We start from the raw sequence: 19,327 nt of genomic DNA, 5'->3' as shown, positions 1-19,327 counted from the left end.
GGTTGGGAATAGAGGGGAAGGAGAAGGAGATGGGTCAATAACCTAGATCACCTTCCCCCCAAAGGGAGGGGTTCCTGCAATCTTGCTCAAAGTAGAAACTAAACGCGGTGGTCGCTCAGCATCAGACTGTGAACCGAGAAATCCTGGGGAAAGAGGGGGCCTGAGCCTGAGTCTGGATGAGATACGGGGGACGGGGAGTAAGGCCGGAGGGGTGGGAGGCACAAAGGCTGGAACTCTGGAGGTTTGGGGAGGGGGGTGATGCTGCAGACCCCAAGGCAATAAAATTACGGAGGGAGGTGGTGTCTGGCCTCTAGCAGAGATGTGAGGCGCTCTGGAGGTGAAGATCCAGAAACACTGTCTGCGTCCAGAAGGAGGGACATTGAGCGGTTGAGTGGAGGGAGGATTGGGATGGGACGGAGCAGGGGCTCTGGGGAGCGACCTCCGGGAGGGATCGAACGGACGTCGGGAACGCAAGGGGACGAAGTCCCCGGGGCCGTGACCCTTGAGCCCTGTCGGAGCGCCTTAAGCGGGGTGTGGTGGGAGCCCGGGCGTCAAGAGCCCCAGAGCTGGGCTCCCGGGGGGACCCGCCGGGGCGGGGCCGGCGCGGGGCGGGGCCGGGCTGGGGGCTGGGCCGGGGTCCCGGGGGCCGGGGCGGGGCCGGGCTGGCGCTGCGCAGCCGCGGGGCGGCCGCCGCGCATGCGGGGCTCACCGGGCTGCAGCCGGCGCCGCCGCCACTCCCGGGAGCATGAAGGACCGAACCCAGGAGCTCCGCACGGTGAGTCCGGCCCCTGCGCGGCGCCGCTGGCCGCCGGCGCCCAGCGCCCGCTGCGCTTCCCGGGCGGCTCTGGCGGCCCCGGGGGCGGTCGCCCCTGCGTCCCCGGCCGGCGCGGGAGCGAGCGGTGCCGAGCCGGGGACCCCGACCGCACTCCGAGTCCCGCCCCTCGGACCCACCGGGGTCACGAGCCCGCGGGAGCTCGGCTCCGGTGGCCCGCGGGCTGGCGGCTGGAACCTGGGGTCCTCGGTAAACTTTTCGGCGCCCCCTTGTTTTCGGAGGGATATCCTGGAATACCGGTGGCGGGACCGAAGCCTGGCCTCCCCGTCGCCCGGCGGAGCAGGTCCCGACCCCTGTCTCCGCGCTGTGCCTCGCTGACCCTCCTGCCCGCGCTCTGGTTTAGACCGACGGCGGGACCTGTGGGAAGGGAAGGGGCCGGGCCGGTGCCCTGTCCGGAGCCCGGCTGCGGGGCGCGCCGCGGAACCCGGCCGGTCGGGTGGGGCCGCCGCCTGTCTCGCGGGACGGCCGCCGCCCCCGTCACCGTCCGTCACCTGTAGCTCCCATCACCTGTGGCTCCCCAGCCGGTGGTGATCGGCAGCTGCTGCGCGCCCCGATCCGGGAGGGGTCAGGCCCGCTCTCGTTCCCTCTTCTTGGCTTCCGGGCAGCCGGAGCCGGCGTTTCCAGACCCTTCCTGGGTTTCCAGATCGGATTCCGGCTTGAACCTATTTTTTTCCACCTGTGTTTCGGAGGCCACTGGGGTGTGGCTTCTGGGGCGTGGTTCCGGTGGGGGGGAGCAGAAGGATGCGCAAAGGTTTCGAGTTAGAGCCCGCCCTCTGGCAGCCCAGACAGAGACCCCTGCCGCCTGCTCCTTATCATCAAAGCCCCTCTCCCCTGGCCTCTGCTCTTAACCAGGGTGTTCGCACCTCTGCCCTTAAAGATGGCAATCTTGGGAGGGGCAACGGGGCCGGGACCGTGCAGAGAAGGAAGTGAAGCCGGCCTGTGGGGAACCCGGACATCAGGGCTCTAGACCAGGTTGAGGCTCCTCTAGGCCCTGGCTGACCACCCTGCTGATCTCTTGCGGGGGTGGGGGCAGAGCCTCCCCAGAACCCTTCCCCTGCTACCCAGCTTAGAGCCAGAGAGCTTATATGGAAAGTTCCAAGTATCCTCTGGGCTTGTGATCCATGGCTGGTCCTCCCTGCATACAGCTTCCCTGCACTTGTGCCTGGCTCTCCCCCATCGTACCAGTCTTGTCTCCTGGGCAGCCTGGGGCTGGCACCTGTGCTCTCCTGCCTCCATCGCCCCCTTGCTCTGGCTGCCAGCCCCCACTCTCCCCTTAGACCTCTGTTATTCCTGCTGAGTGCCCAGAACCACCCCCAGCACCCCCACCAGGGTAAATCCCTGGAGGGTTCAAAGGAAGAAGATGGTCCCTCATGTCGAATATGGTGTCTATAAACACTTCCCCCGCCAGCCTTGCGGTTGCCCTCAAGTTTCCTGTGCTCGGTTGAATTAGAAGGAGCGTTGTTATCTTGGGGATGAAGTGCGTGTAGTGCATTTGCTGGTGTTTGGGTGCCTGGTGGGTCAGACCAGAGTGTCTGTGGGAACCAGTGCTCAGGGGGAACACAGCCCTTGACATCTGACGTCTTCTGACTCATCACCTTCATCCCCTTCACTGAAGCGAAAACAGAGGCATGAGAGAGAGAGATGCGGCTAGCCTGGCAGATCAAGTGGGATGAGGGAAAGGGGCTTTGCCTAGGCCTGAAAACAGACTTAGACACGGCTGAGACCTAAGGCCTAAGAGACATTGGACTGTAGGAGCCTGAAGCCGGGTCTTTGCTCTGGTTTGTGTCTGTGAGTCCCTCCCCCACCCCAGCACATATACACATACACACTAGCCAGACTGGTCCTTAGGTGATGAGGCCTGGCTTCTCTAAAGTAGTCTGAGGCTTCCTCTCCAGGCGTTCCCCCACTGCAGGCATTCACTGCCCACGCAGGCTGCCGTACTCGTGGCTGGGTGGCCCTGTCCCTTAGGGGCTGCTCGCACCCTTGAGGATCAGCTGGCAGGAGCCCACACTGAGTGGGGTGCAACCGTTAGTCTAGGGGGGCCGCCATCCCCACAAGTCTTCCTGTGGGCTGCACAGATTCCCATCTAGGAAGTAGGGATAGGGAAACTGAGAACCCAGCTTCTCGAGGCAAGCGGTCACAGGTCTCCTGACTCCGATTCCATATCTGGGGGAGACCTTGAACCCCAGGAACCAGAATCCCCAAGGAACCGAGAGGCCAGTGCTGGCTGGGCTGGACAGAGGGTGGTGCTTGGGACAGCTGCTTGCAGCATCCCCACCCTCCCTCCCCCTCCCTCCCCCCTCCTCCTCCTTCCTCACCCAACGCCACCACATTTGGAAGAAGGAAAGCCAGCGAAGGGAGCTTATTTATAAAAGTCACACTTGGGGAAGGAGCTGGCATGTTTCCTCCGCGCTGCAGGCCGGGCCCAGCCCTCCAGCCTTCTCCAGCCCTCCTCATCTCTCACGGGGGCCCATCCTCTCCTGCAGGGAGAGATGGAAGGGGTCATCCGGGGCCAGTGTGGGGGCCTGAAAGCGTTGGACAGCCCTCGGAGATCAAAAGGGCAACCTGGAGCCCGAGGAAGGGTGTGGACGTGTGCGACCAGAGTCTATAAAACCAGGGTGACTTTGGGGACAGGTGTCCCCAGGCAGCCCCAGCCTGGCCAGCAGCCACCTCCATCCCCCAGTTCAGAGGCCTCCCTGGTTTTCTTTCTGAGGACTGCTCAGAGCTGACACCCTTCCCTGGGCCCAGAACAGCGTTTATGTACCTCCTGGGCCATGTGACACACTGGGGGGCCTGTGGCAGGAGCCAGAAGCCAGAGAGAGGAGGGAGCGTGGGGCAGTTGGAGCAGGAACCTTCCTGGAAGAAGAGGACTGGGATCACCCAGGGGAGGAGCTGGATTTGACTGGGAGGAGGGAGGGAGGTGGGCCAAAAGAAGGGACCCGTGTGAGAAAAGGCAGAGGGGCTGGCGATGCCTGGGCCTGACACCCAGGGTCCCCGCTCGCTTACCGGGGCAGCGGGCAGGCCTGAGTGGTGAAGCCCAGTGCCCCGTCTGCCGACTGAAGGGACTGAGGATCTTGGAGCGAGAACAGGCAGGTGGGTGCCTTAACCTCTCTGTGTTCATTTGTCTGCATAATGGAGCCGGCCCGCTTGGCCCTGCAGAGCAGAAGAAAGGGAGTGTAAGAATAGACCCAGGCTAGGGGCCCTCCTTCCTCCCCATCACCGCCTTGGGATTTCTTTAAAAAAAATTAATAATAATAATGAATTTGGGCACATGTTCATCTGAGGTGCAGATGGCGTCCAGGGACTATCTAGTGCAACTTCCTATTCTACAAAGTGGAAAACTGAGGTCCAGAAAGGGCCAGGAGTTCATCTCAGGTCACACAGCACCTGGAGGGAGGCAGAGCCCAGCCCCTGCCCACACCCTGAAGCTGCTTCCCTGAGTTGTGCTGGGGCCTGCTAAGGGGTAGACTGGCAGAGGCGATCTGGTGGGGGGGTAGAGGGGCGGTTTGCAGGATGGGGAAAGAGGAAGGGATCAGAGAGAGAGCCCTTTCTTTCTGGGGACCTCGCTCAGTCTCGCGCACACCCCTGACTCAGCTCTGGGCCTCTGCTTTAGTGAGATAGGCTTTGATTAGTCATTAAAAAGAAGGGGGAAAAAAAATAGCCCTTGAGACAGACAACAGCAACTCCTGCTCCAGCAGCAATGAATCAACCCTGCCGGCTGGCTGGCCGCCATCTCCCGGGACGGGCCTGGAGGCTGCTTGGCCTCCGCACCTCTTGGAGGAATCACACTCTTATTTCCAGGAAGGAATCGTGGAATCCTGGAGCCTCTGCCCAGAGAGACCACCAGGGCTGTGCAATGCGGGGGCTTCTAGTGGGATCCCCTCCCCTGTCTCAACAGGTCCCTGTGGTGGGGGCAGTGCTCACTCCCCCCCTGACTTCCTTTCCTGATTGCTCAGGCTGGAGGTGATGAGACCAGAGCCAAGATAGCCAACTGGCCAGAGACCAGGCCAGTGGTTCCCAATCCTGGTGGCTTTAAAAAAAAACAACCTCACCAGCGCCACCCCCACAGATTCTCATTTGGTCTGGTAGCTGGTTTTTTTTTTTTTTTTTAAAAAAAAAAAAACATACCCTACCCCCAAGGGACTCTGTTGCTGGACCAAGGCTGAGAACCCCTGAAAGATAATTAAAAATGTGCGTGCATGCTCAGTCATGTCCGACTCTTTGTGACCGCATGGACTGTAGCCCACCAGGCTTCTCTGTCCATGGGATCTTCCTGGCAAGAATGCTGGAGTGGGTTGCTGTTTCCTCCTCCAGGGGATCTTCCTGACCCAGGGATCAAAACCACATCTCCTGCATGGGCAGGCAGATTGTTTATCACTGAGCCACCTAGGAAGTCATGAATTAAAAACACCAGAATCAGAAAACAAACACCAGGACCAATTGGATGTTGGTTGGATATGAGAGGAAGAGGAAGAGTGTGGATGCCCCCCAGTTTCTGACATGGGAGACTCTTTAAGAACGGGGGCTCAGGAGGAAGAAGTGGAACTTGGTTCTGGCCAGGTGGTTGGCACGGTGCCTGTGTGATGTCTGGGGGGTTTGTCTGGAAGACGGTTGTACCTCGGAGCTTGTAACTGCCTCACGACTCCAGCTGCCGCCTCCGCACCACAGCCTCTCCGGTCCCCCACTCTAGTCCAGCCGTCTTTCCGGAGCTGTGACGGCCACTTTGAGAGGGCTGGCCGATTCCCAAGGGAGCTGGGGCCCTAATCAATCAGGGCCTTGGCATAGATGGGGATAAAGCAGGAGGGGGCAACAAAGGCATAAACCATCAGGTTCTCACAGACTGGGACAAGGATCAGAACAAATGAAGATCCTTCATTTGAGCCCAAAAGCCAGCCAAGTAAACCGGGAGGGGAAGGGCTTCTCCCTTGGCAGGAAGAACTGTGTGATGACTTCTGTGATCTCTGGCTGCATTAACAGAGGTCGACTTTGTAGAAAGAGGGAGGTGGTGGGTCAGATCTTTTGCCCTGCTCAGCCCACAGTCAGCAGCAGATTCAGTTTCTATCTTGTACTGCTGGAGAACACAGGGACGAAGTGGAACAAATCTGGGGCAGGGGTGTCAACTTAAGGCCTCTGGGAAGGATCTGAAGTGGAGGGAACTCAGTCAACTTGAGAAGAAAAAACCCGGGAGGATGCAGATGCTACCCTCAGATCTCTGGCCCTCAGATTTCTAGTAGGGCCAGCCCAGGGAGAGGGCACCAACAGGTTCTTTATGGCCTGGGGCCAACTTGTAGGAAAGGGAAGGGCTTTCTAACAGTTGGGGCTGCCCCAGATAAACAGAAGAGCCTGGGGGAGCTAGTGAGCTCTCCACCACTGGAGGTGTGACAGCTGAGACTAGAAGCTGTGGCCAAGGTGACTTTTCAGGCCTCCCAGGGCTTGAGAGTGTGTCGCAGTGGCTCCAGTAGGGGTGTGGATAGGGTGTGGGGAATGAGAGGAGCGAGATCCCATCCCTGGGGAGATGAGGAAGGCTTCCGAAAGAGGTGGCTTCTGATGAAGAAGGGAATGTCGGTTTCACAGAATCAGCACTGCAGGCGGCGGGGGTGGGGTGGGGTGAGGTGGGGAGCCACCTGGGGACCGCAGGGAGGACAGTGGGCAGATTCTAGGGGCGGGAGAGGGTTATAGGTGGGGTGTGCTAGAATCAGATTTCAGACTGGAGCAATGAGATGAAGTGGGAGTGGATGGAGGGGTGGGAGTGAAAAGAGCCTGAGGAGGAAGTTGTAGCACTTGGAAGGGATGCCCTGGGAGCTTCCACTCCCCGTGTCGCTCAGAGCCACGGTTGGTTTGACCCAGGCTGTGAGGTCAGGCCCTAATGTATATATGTGTGTGTGTGCATGCTCAGTCGTGTCTGACTCTTTGCGACCCCATGGACTGTAGCCTGAAGGTTCCTCTGTCTATGGGATTTCCCAGGCAAGAATACTGGCATGGGTTGCCATTTCCTCCTCCAGGGGATCTTCCCGACCCAGGGATCGAACCTTCAGTCTCACATGTCTCCTGCATTGGCAAGCAGGTTCTTCACCGCTAGTGCCCCCTAATTATGGAGAGCATGGAGGGGGATGTGGCATCTCCCTGCCACCCTTCTGTTGGAGAAACTACCCGAGTCCAGCTTCTGTGCACGGACGCCGTGCAGGGAGCAGGTCAGAGCTGGCTGGCTGCCTGGAGAAAACAAGTCCATTTTGCAGGTGGGCAAGCTGAGGCCCAGAGCGGGGCTCCAGCCCTGGGGTCCCTGGCAGTGACTCTCATCTCTGGTGACTCAGGAGCCCTTGTCTTGGGCTCCAGCTGGTCATTACTCCCGGAAGGAACGGAGCTGGAAAATTCTCCTTCCATCTCTTTCCGTTCACCCCATCCTCTGGGCACCAGAACAACAGAGAGGCCAGGGTCCGGAATGGCAGGAATTCCCGGGGACACCTCTCAAGCTAGCCAGCTGCCGTGGAGGGGGCCCTGCGTGCCCCTACCGCACCCTGCCTCAGTTTCCCTATGGAGTGCTCCTCCTCCAGCTCGGCTTCTAGATTCTCTGCGGCTAAGGGTGGGCCTGGTGGGGGATGGGGACCACCTGGTGGCAGCCACAGGCACTTGTGGGAGCGAGGACTTATTTTAGCTGCTGGGGGAGGAGGTGTGATGATGAGAGGGGCCGCCTCCATAAAGCTCCCGACCAGCCCCTTCTCCTGGTTGGCCCCACTTGGGTGGGGCGGTGGGACCCCGAGAGCCCCAGTCCTTTGCAGAACGGGCTGCGGTTCCCCATCAATCCTGGGCCCGCCCTCCTCCAGCAGAGCATCGCTGTCCCCATTTCATAGAGGAGCAGACAGACCCGAAGGCAGTCGCTCAGCCCGTCGGTGTCTGTCTGGGCACAGAACCCAGCCCCTTCGGAGTCGGTGGGGACCCAGCACCCCATCCCCTCCCCATCTGCCCGCCCACATCTCACAAGAGAGCATCAAGGCGAGGGCCAGTGCCTCCTCCCCGTGGGGCACAGAGGCTGAGGGGGCAGGACCCAGCCCGAGAACCCCGGGTGCCCATCCTACCCTGAGTATCCTGGCCTTGGCTGTGAGGGACCTTGGCTTTGCCCGCAGAGCGGACCAACCCTGGCTGACTCCAGGTGTGAGACGGACAGAAATGAGCATGGCCGGCATGCTGGGAATCAGAGATGTAATCACCTCCAACCCTGTGATGGGCTGGCTTTTATGTGGCAGCTCCTGGGGCTGAGGGGCAGAGCTGACACATGCGGCTGAGACCCAAGGAAGGCCCCGAGCCAAGTGACAACATGACTGGCCTCTGGTGCCTGCCAGACCCAACTCTGCGCTTGGAAGGAAAGAGGATCAAGGTCAATGCCAAGACAACAGGGAGAGGGACTTCCCTGATAGTCTAGTGGCTAAGACTCTGTGCTCCCAATGCAGGAGCTCAGGGTTCTAGATCCTATATGCCGCAACTAAAAATCCCTCATATTGCAGTGAAGATCGAAGGTCCCATGTGCCACAACTGAGACCCGGCACAAACAGATAGATAAATAAATATTAAAGAAAAAAAAAAAGACTAACAAGAGAGGTCTGCAGGCAGTCTGAGGGAGCAGGCCTGGATGTTCCCAGAGCTCTCCAAGGGCAGTAGCTGTCAGACCAGCTTGGGTGCTGTGGGCATGACCTGTATCTGAGCCATCCTACTTTTTAGCAGGGAGGTGGTGGTGGTGCCTAGGCCTAGGGACTTCTCTGGTGGCTCGGTAGGTAAAAGAATCTGCTTGCAACGTGGGAGACTCAGGTTCGATCCCTGGGTCAGAAAGATCCTTTGCAGAAGGGAATAGCAACCCACTCCAGTATTCTTGCCTGGAGAATTCCATGGACAGAGAAGCCCGGTGGGCTGCAGTCCATGGGGTCACAAAGAGTCGGACACGACTGAACAACCCCGGGGATGCTGCAGGTCTCACTGGGGCTTGGAGTTGAGGGCACAGCCAGGCCTTGTCCCTGCCAAGGGGACCGACAAGGCTGGCCGGGCCTCGGAGCTCCAACCAAAGAGCCTGCTGTAGGGGGATCCTGGGCAGCTTGGGGCCCCGGGGCCCACGGGACCCAGTGGTCCTGCCACAGGGGTGCTCGTGTGTGTCCACCCCCGTGCAGGCCAAGGACAGCGACGATGATGACGACGTCACTGTCGCCGTGGACCGAGACCGCTTCATGGATGAGTTCTTCGAGCAGGTGGGAGCAGTACCCCCGCCTCTCCCCAAACACCGGCAGACCGGGGGCGGCCACGTCTCACCTCTCAGCTGGGCCCAGGGCTCTTAAATAGCCGCGCCTGGGCTCAGCAGCCCACGGGCACCAAGTAGTGAGCCCATTTTGAGGGTAAATAAACTGAGGCTCAGCAGCGAGCAAAACTGGGGATAGCCCACTCCTTCCCACCCCACCCCCACCCCAGTCTAGAAGAATCCTTGGATCAGCACTACCCACCCCCCTCACCACACACACACACCTGAACCTTGCCCAGCCTGGCCCTGACCTCCTTCAGCTCTACTCTGGGCCCCAGAAGGCCCCTCCCTGGATTTCCGCCCCCAGAGCACCTGGCCTTTGCCCACAGGTGGAGGAGATCCGAGGCTTCATTGACAAGATCTCGGAGAACGTGGAGGAGGTGAAGCGCAAACACAGCGCCATCCTGGCCTCCCCCAACCCTGACGAGAGTGAGTGTGTGGGTGTACGGGGTTGGCGGGGGGCCCCAGGCCTCCAGGAAGGCGCTGCAGCCAGGGAAGGAACACCCTGCCTTGCTGGCCGGCTGAGGGGCCTGGCCAGGTTGGGGAGGATCAGGAAACACAGGCTCTCCCAGGCCTGGGTTGGGGGGCAGTTCAGTGCCCTTAATCACTGTGGGATGCCTGGTGGGAGGGACGGAGCTAGGTGGCTGGCCCTGCCCTCCCCAGGTAACTCGGCTGCTTTCTAAGACAGCCCTGGATTCTGGGAGGGAGGGATGGAGGGAGGAGCTGTTTGTGATCAATAGGAGGTGTCCCAGCCCAGCTCCTCCCTTTCCATCACCTCCCCGGGGGAGCAGATGGCTGCTCTGAGGCATCAGCGCTGTGGGAGGGCAAGCTGGCCAAGCAGGCAGAGTTTCCGGAAAAAGCTGACGGCCCTGGCACTCAGCCATTGGTACCTCGGAGCCGGGCATTCTCAGGGCTCCAGGAAGTCACTTCTCTCTCCCTCTGCACAGGGAACATGTGTGTGTCTGTTTCACTCTGTCCCCAGGCGGTCCCCTGACCTGTGGAGGCATTGATTACTACTCCACAAATAATGGGTCAGGCTGACAGCATGCCGGCCTGGGATCCCCTCCCCTGGGGGGGTTCACCTTCAGCCCAGGAAGGCAGTGATGGGCCAGGGCTCAGGCCAGCCACCTGGACTCATCAGATTGGGCGTGTGTGCCGCTTGCCTGTTCTCGCATTTTGCTCACCTCCCCTCTCCCTTCTCCAGCTCCTTTGGAAGGCCCCAGCCCTTGGGTCCCCAGGACAGAGCATGGGGCAGGGTCCAGCTGCTGCCCAGGTGTTCAGGAGGAGGGGCCTAGGGCCCATAGCCCCCGACCCAGGCACCCAAGGCTTGATTCCATTCTCAGTTCCAGCACTGCCTCTCTGTCCGTGGCCTCTCAACTCCAGGCCCACAGGCCTCCTCAAGCACCCAGAATAAATCTCTCCACGGCCCCAAAGTGTGTTTGGGCCTGATCCCAGTGCCATACCAACCAAGCCCAGCACCAGGCCCTTGGAAGGCAGAACAAGTCAGCTGGGAGCCAGGGAGACTGAACCAGGAAGGGTTGGAGAGGAGACGGGGACCCCCCAGAGCAGGGCATACCTCCCGTGCGGTCCTCAGGTCGTCTGGCTCCCCTCCCGCCCCACCTAGAGGTGTGTCAGGGACAGCGTCAGGTGACGCGGTTTGTCAGCATGCCCACATGTATCTGGGTCAGCGCATGTTCCTGGTGGGTCTTTCCTGGTGAGGCTCAGGAGTGGGGCTGACGGTGGGGTGAGATTGTAAAGAGCTGGATTTGGCCTCTCACCTGCTGGAAGATGGAGCAGGTGGGGGGGTAGGGTGGGGAGACAGAGTTGCCCTGCTCCCCAACCTTAGCTGTGTTGTGTTGCCTTCATCAGACATCAGCAGTGACCAGTTCAGAATTTGCCACCTGTGAGCTGAGCAGTCAGGACTTGGCACTTCCCGAGCAGGGATGAGCTCCCCATGAAGGGTTCTAGGGGAGGAGGGCCCCCCATGAAGGGTTCTGGGGCAGAGGCAGAGCAAGGTCGGCGAGGCATCACAAGGAAAGTGGGCAGGAAGTTGGGGGCTTTCCCGGGCCAAGGCTTGCTCTGCCTTCTCTAGGGACTTCCATCCGGGCTGGGCTATTTTGGGTCTGAGCAAAAGAGGCTGAGACGTCAGAGCAGCTGGTAACCGAGTTTTCCTTTGTTCTACGAATAAGGCGCACGCACCCCCGCTCCTGGAAGCCCCCCACTCCCCCTCACTCACATGCCACTTGGGAAGTGCCCTGCCCACGCTTAATTGGCCACTGTCAGTGTCCCTCCTGAGTCTCCCCAGGGGAGAAGCCCCAGCCCCAACAGCAAGCACAGGGTGGATATGAAAGGTTGAATCCAGGCATTCAGCCCCGGTTTCTCCAGGGGGTGGAGTCCTGGAGGGGGGTGTGCCCTGAGGCTGAGCTCCACCCAGCGCCCCAGAGGGAAGCAGCCTTCTTGCCCCACTTTGCCAGTGAACCCCTCCCAGGGAACATGGGCACTCCCATGGCCTCTGCCAGCTTTAGGGAGATGGTTCCAGTTGGAACAAGGGCCAGAAACTATGTCACTGCCCTCCCCCAGCTCCGCCCTCTCTTAGGCCCAGCCACATGCCACCTCCAGAGCCGACCGTACCCCAGGAGAGCCCCCTCGCTTCAGCTCTTCTTTAAGCTCCCACCCAGGCCAGGTGCCATCCACCTACCGGGCCCTCAGCAGTTGGCCTTCGCTGAGTTCAGACCTGGGGAGCAGGGCTTTGTGAGTGGAATGGGGTCTGCCCTGCGCAGGGTGCTCGATGGGGCTGGTTTCTGCCTCCTCGGCCCTTGGCCCCATCAGCCCTTCAGCTGGGTGCTTAGCGCCCTGAGCCACCAGGTAGCGCTCGGTGAGCCCTCTCCCCCCACTCCCGACTCCGGCAAGTATCAACTAAATGTTCCCCAGTGCCAACTCCAGCATCGCCAGCTGCTCCACAATTATTTCTGCCTTAAATTTAGACCCATCTGTTATCTACAGGGGGTGGGGGGGGGAGCCAGCGAAGGAGGAAGGGAGGCTCCTTGGAAGACAACACGAAAAGGGGTGAGGCTGCAGCTGGTGTGGGCCAGCCCGGGACTGGAGGGGCAGGCAGGGCCTTAGCCAAGGACAAGGGAGAACCCAGGGTCTGCCCAGCGCCCCTCCTCAGGCCTCCACGGGGGAGCCCAGGGTGTCTATCCACACCCTTTCTACCTCCCTAGAGACAAAGGAGGAGCTGGAGGAACTCATGTCCGACATAAAGAAGACAGCAAACAAAGTCCGCTCCAAGTTAAAGAGTGAGTCTGGGCTCCAGGCCTTGTCTGGGGTGTGGGGGGCACGCCGGGCCTGCTTCCCCCACACTGCCCAGGGGGCTTCACTGACTCAGAGGGGTACACTGGGTCTTCCTTGCTGTCCTTGTGAAGGTACCACCACGTGCCATTCACTCAGCAGCTACCTGGTGAGGCCTGTTTGTGCCAGGCACTGGGCTGGGCCTCAGGATGTTGCGGCTTCTTCTAGGGAGTGTTCCGCTCTGGACACTGTCCCCCACTTAGGCTAAAGAGGGTTAGAGGAGTGGCTGGTACTACCAGGTCCCACGCAGGAGCCCCCATGCACTCTTGGGAGCACAGGCATACATGCCCCCGGAATGCCAGGGTCACGTCTGTGCCCTGTGGTTGGGGCCACCTGCCCCGCCCCCATGGCATGCCCCGCCCCTTGTTCCATACGTAACTTTCGTAATCAGGACGGGGTGGGCCTGCCCCACCAGGCTTAGCACATAGTAGATGGTCACACTCACACACTTACAGATACACAGCTTACTGTGTGCCTGGGGCCTCACAGGTGAGTGTACGTGCACACAGCCACACATCTTGCCTAACCCTCCTGCATCAGTGCATGGCGCGGCCCCTTCCTCTGCTTCCTGTGTGACCCCACTCAACAGACAACACGAGTCCCTCCAGGGGAGGTTCCGAGCCTGATCCCGGGTGTGTGGGCCGCGAGGCAGCGGCGAATGGGGCAGGTTATCAGCAGCCGGCTGTTCCCTAGGCATCGAGCAGAGCATCGAGCAGGAGGAAGGCCTGAACCGCTCCTCCGCAGACCTGAGGATCCGAAAGACACAGGTGTGGGCGGGGTCTCCAGGGCGAGTAGCCGGGTGCCTGAGGCTCTGGGGCCCCGGTGGGCTGGGCCTGACACCTGTACCCCCGTCTTGGGCCCCCAGCACTCCACGCTGTCCCGGAAGTTCGTGGAGGTGATGTCCGAGTACAACGCCACGCAGTCCGACTACCGCGAGCGCTGCAAGGGCCGCATCCAGAGGCAGCTGGAGATCAGTACGCTGGAGGGGCGGGGCTGGGCCGGGCCGGGCCAGACTGCCGCTGACCACTCTGGGGAAGGGCCTGACTCAGTTTGACCCCTTCTCGCAGCCGGCCGGACCACGACCAGCGAGGAGCTGGAGGACATGCTGGAGAGTGGGAACCCCGCCATCTTTGCCTCTGGGGTGAGTGTGGACCCCTCCCACCGGAGTCCCGGGTGTGTGTGCAAAGTGCTATGTCTGGGCGGTGTTTGGACACCGTCAAACACCGGTGAGGCAGGTTTTAGAGAAGAGAAGGCTGAGTCCCGGAGAGGGCACGGGACAGGCAGAGGTCCCACGTTAGTGGCAACAGTGGAAGTCAGACCCCTCTCCTGGTTCCTCCCAGTCGGGTCGGCTTCTTGCGCCCCATGCTCACTTGCCACCAGCTAGGGGCTCCTTCCACCATCCTGAGGACCCTTCCCCCCTGGGAGGACACGGTGCCCTCGGCCTCTACATTCAAGTGAAGCTCCATGTGGTACTGAAGGAGGGAGCTTCCTGAAGGAGGCGGCACACAGGTAAGGGAGGCAGTGTGGACATGTGATTCTAGGAGGAGGGATCAGCCACATTCAGTGTGGGAGGAAGAACAGGAGGCGAGGTTTCAGGAGGAAGACCATTCAAGGCCTGGGTCGTTGGCGCGGTCATTTTGGGCTCCTACAGCACCGGTGGTGAGAAGTACCACTCAGCTGTTAACGGTGTGCAGACGCCGGTGGGAACTGTTTTTAGCCCCATGTGACAGGTAGGAAATCAGGTCTCAAAGAGATTCAGTAACAGCTAGTAAGAGCCTGGGCTTCGCTGGTGGCTCAGTGGTGAAGAATCCGCCTGCCAGTGCAGGAGACTTGGGTTCGATCCCTGGGTCGAGAAGATCCCCCTGGAGGAGGAAATGGCAACCCACTCCAGTATTCTTGCCTGGGAAATGCCATGGACAGAGGAACCTGGTGGGCTACAGTCCATGGGGTCGTAAAAGATTCAGACACTACTTAGTGACTGAACAACAATGGTGGGAGCCTAACAGAAAGTGGGGGGAGGGCTGTGGCTAAGGACAAAGCCTCAAGCAGGCCCTGCTTCCAGAATGCTCTGCTCAGGCCACTGCCCATCCCAGCGGCCTCTGCCCTTGGCCTCTTGCCTCTTGCTGTCCTGGCCCCCACCCCCTCCCCCTTCGATGGGTCCCCGGGTCCCAGCCCACGGCTCACACCCCCTAGATCATCATGGACTCCAGCATCTCGAAGCAGGCCCTGAGTGAGATTGAAACACGCCACAGCGAGATCATCAAGCTGGAGAACAGCATCCGGGAGCTGCACGACATGTTCATGGACATGGCCATGCTCGTGGAGAGCCAGGTGGGTGCCTGGGCCCCCCCTGCCATCCCACCTCCAGCAGCACCCAGGGCTGCACTAACCCTCCCCTTTCTGCCCGCCACGCTGCCCCGCCTGGGAGGGACCCAGTCTTCAGGTAACTCACTGCGTGCGGTTGAAACTGCCCACCTGAAGGGTCCTCTGTGCATGGCTCAGCTTGGCCCTGCATGGCCCTGCCCGCCTTCACTCGGCCTTGTCCTGTCTCATGCACCAGCTGTTTGTCACGTGGGCATGTGGAAGGGCATTTTTCTAGGAGCCAGAGGAATAGCAACGAGCAAGACCACTGAGGGCCTGCTTCCCAGAACGGATGTCTGTTGGGCAATAGGGCAGCATTAGTGAACGATGAACAGCGTGGTCTCCACCCGTGCCAGGTGTTAGAGGGAGGCAACCTGACAGAGCAGTGGTTCTCAACCTTGAAAGTGATCAAGAGCCACACTCAGAGGCCTTGTTCTACATTTCCCTGTGCTGGCCCCCGTTCCCAGAGATTCGCAGGTGGGGGGTTGTTCACTCGCTCAGTCGTGTCCAACTCTTTGCGACCCCGTGGACTGCAGCACACCAGGTTCCCCTGTCCTTCACCAGCTCCCAGAGTTTGCTCAAATTCACGTCCATTGAGTCAGTGATGCCATCCAACCATCTCCTGTCACCCCCTTCTCCTCCTGCCTTCAATTTTTCCCAGCATCAGGGTCTTCTCCAGTGAGTCAGCTCTTCTTATCAGGTGGCCAGAGTTCTGGAGCTTCAGCTTCAGCATCAGTCCTTCCAGTGAATATTCAGGGTTGATTTCCTTTAGGATTGACGGGGGTAGGGATTCATACATTTGTATGTCTTTAACGTTCAAGGGTGATCCCAATGCTACTAGTCCCTGGGCCATGCTTGGAGTGACAAGTCACTGCAGTGACCACTTTGGATGGGGTGGTCAGGGAAGGCCCTCTCTGAGGAGGTGGCATTTGAACTCCAAAGACTCCCCAGGGGAAGAGCAAAGAGCTGGCCCAGGTAGAGGGACCAGAAACACCACAGTCCTGATCAGGACCATTAAAAGCCTGACTTGCCTGAAAAGCAGAAAGGTGTTCTGGGCGGTTAGAGCCCAGGGAGAGTTGGAGATGATGGAGACGGGTTGGGGGGAGGGCCTTGGCAGGCGATGCTGGGCCCTGGAGTCCCTTCTAGTTGGAGGATCTTAGTGTGGGAAGGACGTGGTCTATGTGGGGAAGCAGGGAGACCTTAGGAAGCTATTGCTTCCACTGGGGCGAGAGGTGCTGTGGCCACCGGTAGGGGCCCTGGAGTTGGAGAGAGCAGTCAGCTGCCATGGTTGAGTGGTCTCTGAGGCTACTGCCAGGCCCATGAGGGCTGTGGGACTGGGCGGGGGCATCAAAAGCTGTCAGGACTGGACGGAACCATCATGCCTGGGGAGGATGGACTGGGGAGGGCTCACCGTGGCCAGACTCCCGCCCGCCACTGCTCGCGCCCCTGCCTTGCTCTGCCTGGCGCTGTCCTCTGTTCAGCCCTGGGGTCAGAGCCCCACGCGAGAGACGTCTGCATGGTCCCCTCCCCCTTGGCTGAGGCTGCATGGCCAGTTCCTGCCCCTGCATTGCTGCATTTGGGGGAGCTGCTCGGGGTGCCTGGACCCTCCCTTCTCCTCACCTTTCCCTTTTCTCTAACCCCAGGTGCTGCTTTCCCAAAATCCTGTCTTGTGCCCCCTCGCCGCCCGGAGGGGGGCCCTCTGGAGCTGGGGTGCCCCTGGCCCTGCAGGGGGAGATGATTGACAGGATCGAGTACAACGTGGAACATGCGGTGGACTATGTGGAGAGGGCCGTGTCTGACACCAAGAAGGCCGTCAAGTACCAGAGCAAGGCTCGTCGGGTGAGTCGTCCCAGCCCTGCTGGAGCCTACATCCTCACGTGCCATAGAGTCCCCCTCCCGCAAGCATCACAAGTCCCTCCCCGTTTTGCCTTCCCTCGCCCCTCAGCTCCGACCAGAGCCTCCACCTGGCTCTTCCAGGCCTTCGTCGTTGTTGTTGTCTAGTTGCTAAGTCATGTCCAATTCTGACCCCTGTGGACTTGCAGCTCACCAGGCTCCTCTGTCCATGGGATTTCCCAGGCAAGAATACCTAGTCCCAGACCTTCAGCGCCCCATTAAAACCCCACCCAGACATATTCCAGGCCATCACTCTCTCTCATATCCAGTCCCCAGACTCTCCAGCCCTCAGTCCTGACCACAGCCCGCTCCCCAGCGGCCCCCCAACCCCTCAAAGCTCTGCCTGGAGGAGGCTCAGCCCCCCTCCCGGCACCCGCTTCCGTGCTCTCTGAGGCCTCTGTGTGCCTCCCCCTGCAGAAGAAGATCATGATTGTCATCTGCTGTGTGGTCCTGGGTATTGTGATTGCCTCCACTTTCGGGGGCATCTTCGGATAGAAACCACCCTGCCTGCCACTCCGCTCGGGACGGTCCGCCCCCAGGAGACCCCTGGCTGCTGCCCTGTCTCTGGCTCGGAGCCCTCTCCCCACCACCCCAGACTGCTCCTTTCTCTGCCACGGGGCCCCCTACTCCCAGCCTGCCCTGAGCCGTCGTGTGCATGATCTTTGTGACAGTGTGCGTCTGTACTGAAGAGGCAGAGGGGAGCCAGGCTGGGAAAGAGCCGGCCGGGTGGGGACGGGCCAGCACGGGACAGACTCGGGCCCAGGCCCCTCCGCTTCGAGGAGGGCTGCCCCAGGGTAGTTAGCCATGCTCCTGTCCCCCAACCTTCAGTAGTTCCATTCTTTCCTGGGGTCTGCCCTCTCCTGGATCAAGGCTCTTTCTGGATCCCAACCTTGCCTCTTCCTGACCAGCCTACCTGCCCCATCCTGTGTCCTCTCCAGCTGTCCCCCTGAATGGGCACCCCGCTCTGAGGGCTGGGGACCAGCTGGCCACATGGTGCTGCTTTTTGGTTTAGGGGAGGGGTGGCCCTAAGAGACAGCCCAGCTCTAAGCCTCTAACAGCCGATCACTGCCAGGGGCCGTGGCTGGGTGGTTTCTGGCCGAGTCAAGACCCGGCTTCCTGCCCTACCTGGGGGCAGAGTCCCAACAGGTCTTTGGCTGCCTCAGCCTCCTTCCTTCCCTAGTTCCTCCAGCCCCCAGAGCAACCCCTTAGGGCTATAGCTGACCCCAGGGAACATTCTGGAAGAGGCTGACCGGGGGCCTGGTCTCCTGCCCTTGGAGCTAGGGCAGCAGGGCAGGCCCTAGTCGGGCCTCTGCACTGGCGAAGCCCATGCCCGGGCCATCAGCTCTCCCTGGTTTGGGTCCTTGAGCTGTGTATAGGACAGTGGTCCCAGCTCTACTGTGCTTGAGAAGTCCGCGCGACTCCAGGCCTGCAGTCTTGTGCCACCCTTGCTGCCCGCCCCATCCCCACCACACGGGTGTTGATGTCTCGGATGCAGTATTCAGCCAGGGAGGGGGCACCTCCCTCCTCCCCACCAGCTCGGGACTTCTCAATTCTGAAACACGCTCTCTGCCCAGAAGCCCTCTTCCTCGTCGACAGGCAAGGCGTGTGCATGCATGTGCATGCAGCGAGGGATGGGGCCAGGCCTGCGCCCCCACCCGCCCTCTGCTTCGCTCCTGCCCAGTGACTGACCACTGTCCGTGTTGCCTTCAACAGCGACTCCCCACCCCACCCCACCACCAAAGGTCTTGGTACAACCAGCTGCCCATTTTGTGAAATTTTTATGTAGAATAAATATTTGTATCTGTACCACACCTCTGCTCCCGATTTCTTGGTGTCACGGCCTTAGATCTTGGGGGTGAACCTGAGTGGCACCACGGGGCTCAAGAGGCCAAGGATCCCAGCCGCCTCCCTCCGCCAGCAACTTCCAGGCCTTCTCGCCGGCCCCCCCAATGCAGCTTGAACCTCAGCTCCAGCCTGATACCTGTTCTGTACTGTGGGCCCAGACTGACCCCCTCTTCACACTTTCCCAGAAATCACAAACCACCACTGCATCTCATCAGCCCACTGGACACTCCCCACCCCACCCGCCAGCAGAACCTGTCCTTCTGACCACCAGTGACTGGAGAGCAGACAGACCCACAAGAGAGCCCAGTGCTGGCCGGTCAGCACCTGAGGCAGCAGATCAGGGTCAGAGGTCAGCCCAGGCCACTGGGCTGGATGATGCCTTTGGACCACAGGGAAACCAGAGACTGGGCAGTGACCTCAGGCCCAGGGCACCATGGACACATGGCACCGTGCCCTGGCTTCCCAGCTTTGCCTGATGATGTAAAACAACACAGTTCAGTTCAGTCGCTCAGTCGTGTCCGACCTTGCGACCCCATGAATCACAGCACACCAGGCCTCCCTGTCCATCACCAACTTCCGGAGTTCACTCAAACTCATGTCCATCGAGTCGGTGATGCCATCCAGCCATCTCATTCTCTGTCGTCCCCTTCTCCTGCCCCCAATCCCTCCCAGCATCAAACAACATACAGTCTCACCAAAATCAACATATAGACACTCCTAAGTTAAAAGAATCTACCTTGTTCCTTGAGGTTAGAAGAAAGCTTTCACAC

At 60.3% G+C, this 19,327-nt stretch overlaps 1 protein-coding gene across 2 annotated transcripts; it reads left to right on the top strand.

The window, feature by feature from the left end:
• Positions 1 to 689: 689 nt before the first annotated feature.
• STX1A (syntaxin 1A) lies at positions 690 to 18,470 on the top strand. Of its 2 annotated transcripts, none has more exons than XR_008683734.2 (10): positions 690 to 775; positions 8,986 to 9,063; positions 9,440 to 9,539; positions 12,332 to 12,406; positions 13,152 to 13,225; positions 13,324 to 13,432; positions 13,526 to 13,599; positions 14,652 to 14,789; positions 16,463 to 16,658; positions 17,130 to 18,470. XR_008683734.2 is itself a non-coding variant. In XM_055410057.2 (10 exons), exons 1-10 carry the CDS (start codon positions 746 to 748, stop codon positions 17,205 to 17,207), a joined length of 867 nt encoding a protein of 288 aa, XP_055266032.1. In that variant the 5' UTR covers positions 690 to 745; the 3' UTR covers positions 17,208 to 18,470. The 2 variants fall into 2 exon arrangements, 1 of the variants encoding a protein (XP_055266032.1); XM_055410057.2 differs by having other exon boundaries at positions 16,548 to 16,658.
• The last annotated feature ends 857 nt before the right edge of the window (positions 18,471 to 19,327 follow it).

This window comes from Moschus berezovskii, chromosome 27 (assembly GCF_049115385.1).
Source record: "Moschus berezovskii isolate FMDL1 chromosome 27, NW_MosBer_1.0, whole genome shotgun sequence".
Lineage (NCBI taxonomy): Eukaryota > Metazoa > Chordata > Mammalia > Artiodactyla > Moschidae > Moschus > Moschus berezovskii.
Note: the sequence above shows the minus strand (reverse complement) of the source record. Positions and strands in the feature narration are given on the sequence as shown.

What these genes read in the sequence shown, in the direction of transcription:
- STX1A (XM_055410057.2), top strand. Translation starts at nt 746, where the DNA reads ATGAAGGACCGAACCCAGGAGCTCCGCACG. An exon ending in GAACCCAGGAGCTCCGCACG is followed by an intron (nt 776 to 8,985) that starts GTGAGTCCGGCC and finishes ACCCCCGTGCAG; the next exon opens with GCCAAGGACAGCGACGATGA. An exon ending in ACCAGAGCAAGGCTCGTCGG is followed by an intron (nt 16,659 to 17,129) that starts GTGAGTCGTCCC and finishes CTCCCCCTGCAG; the next exon opens with AAGAAGATCATGATTGTCAT.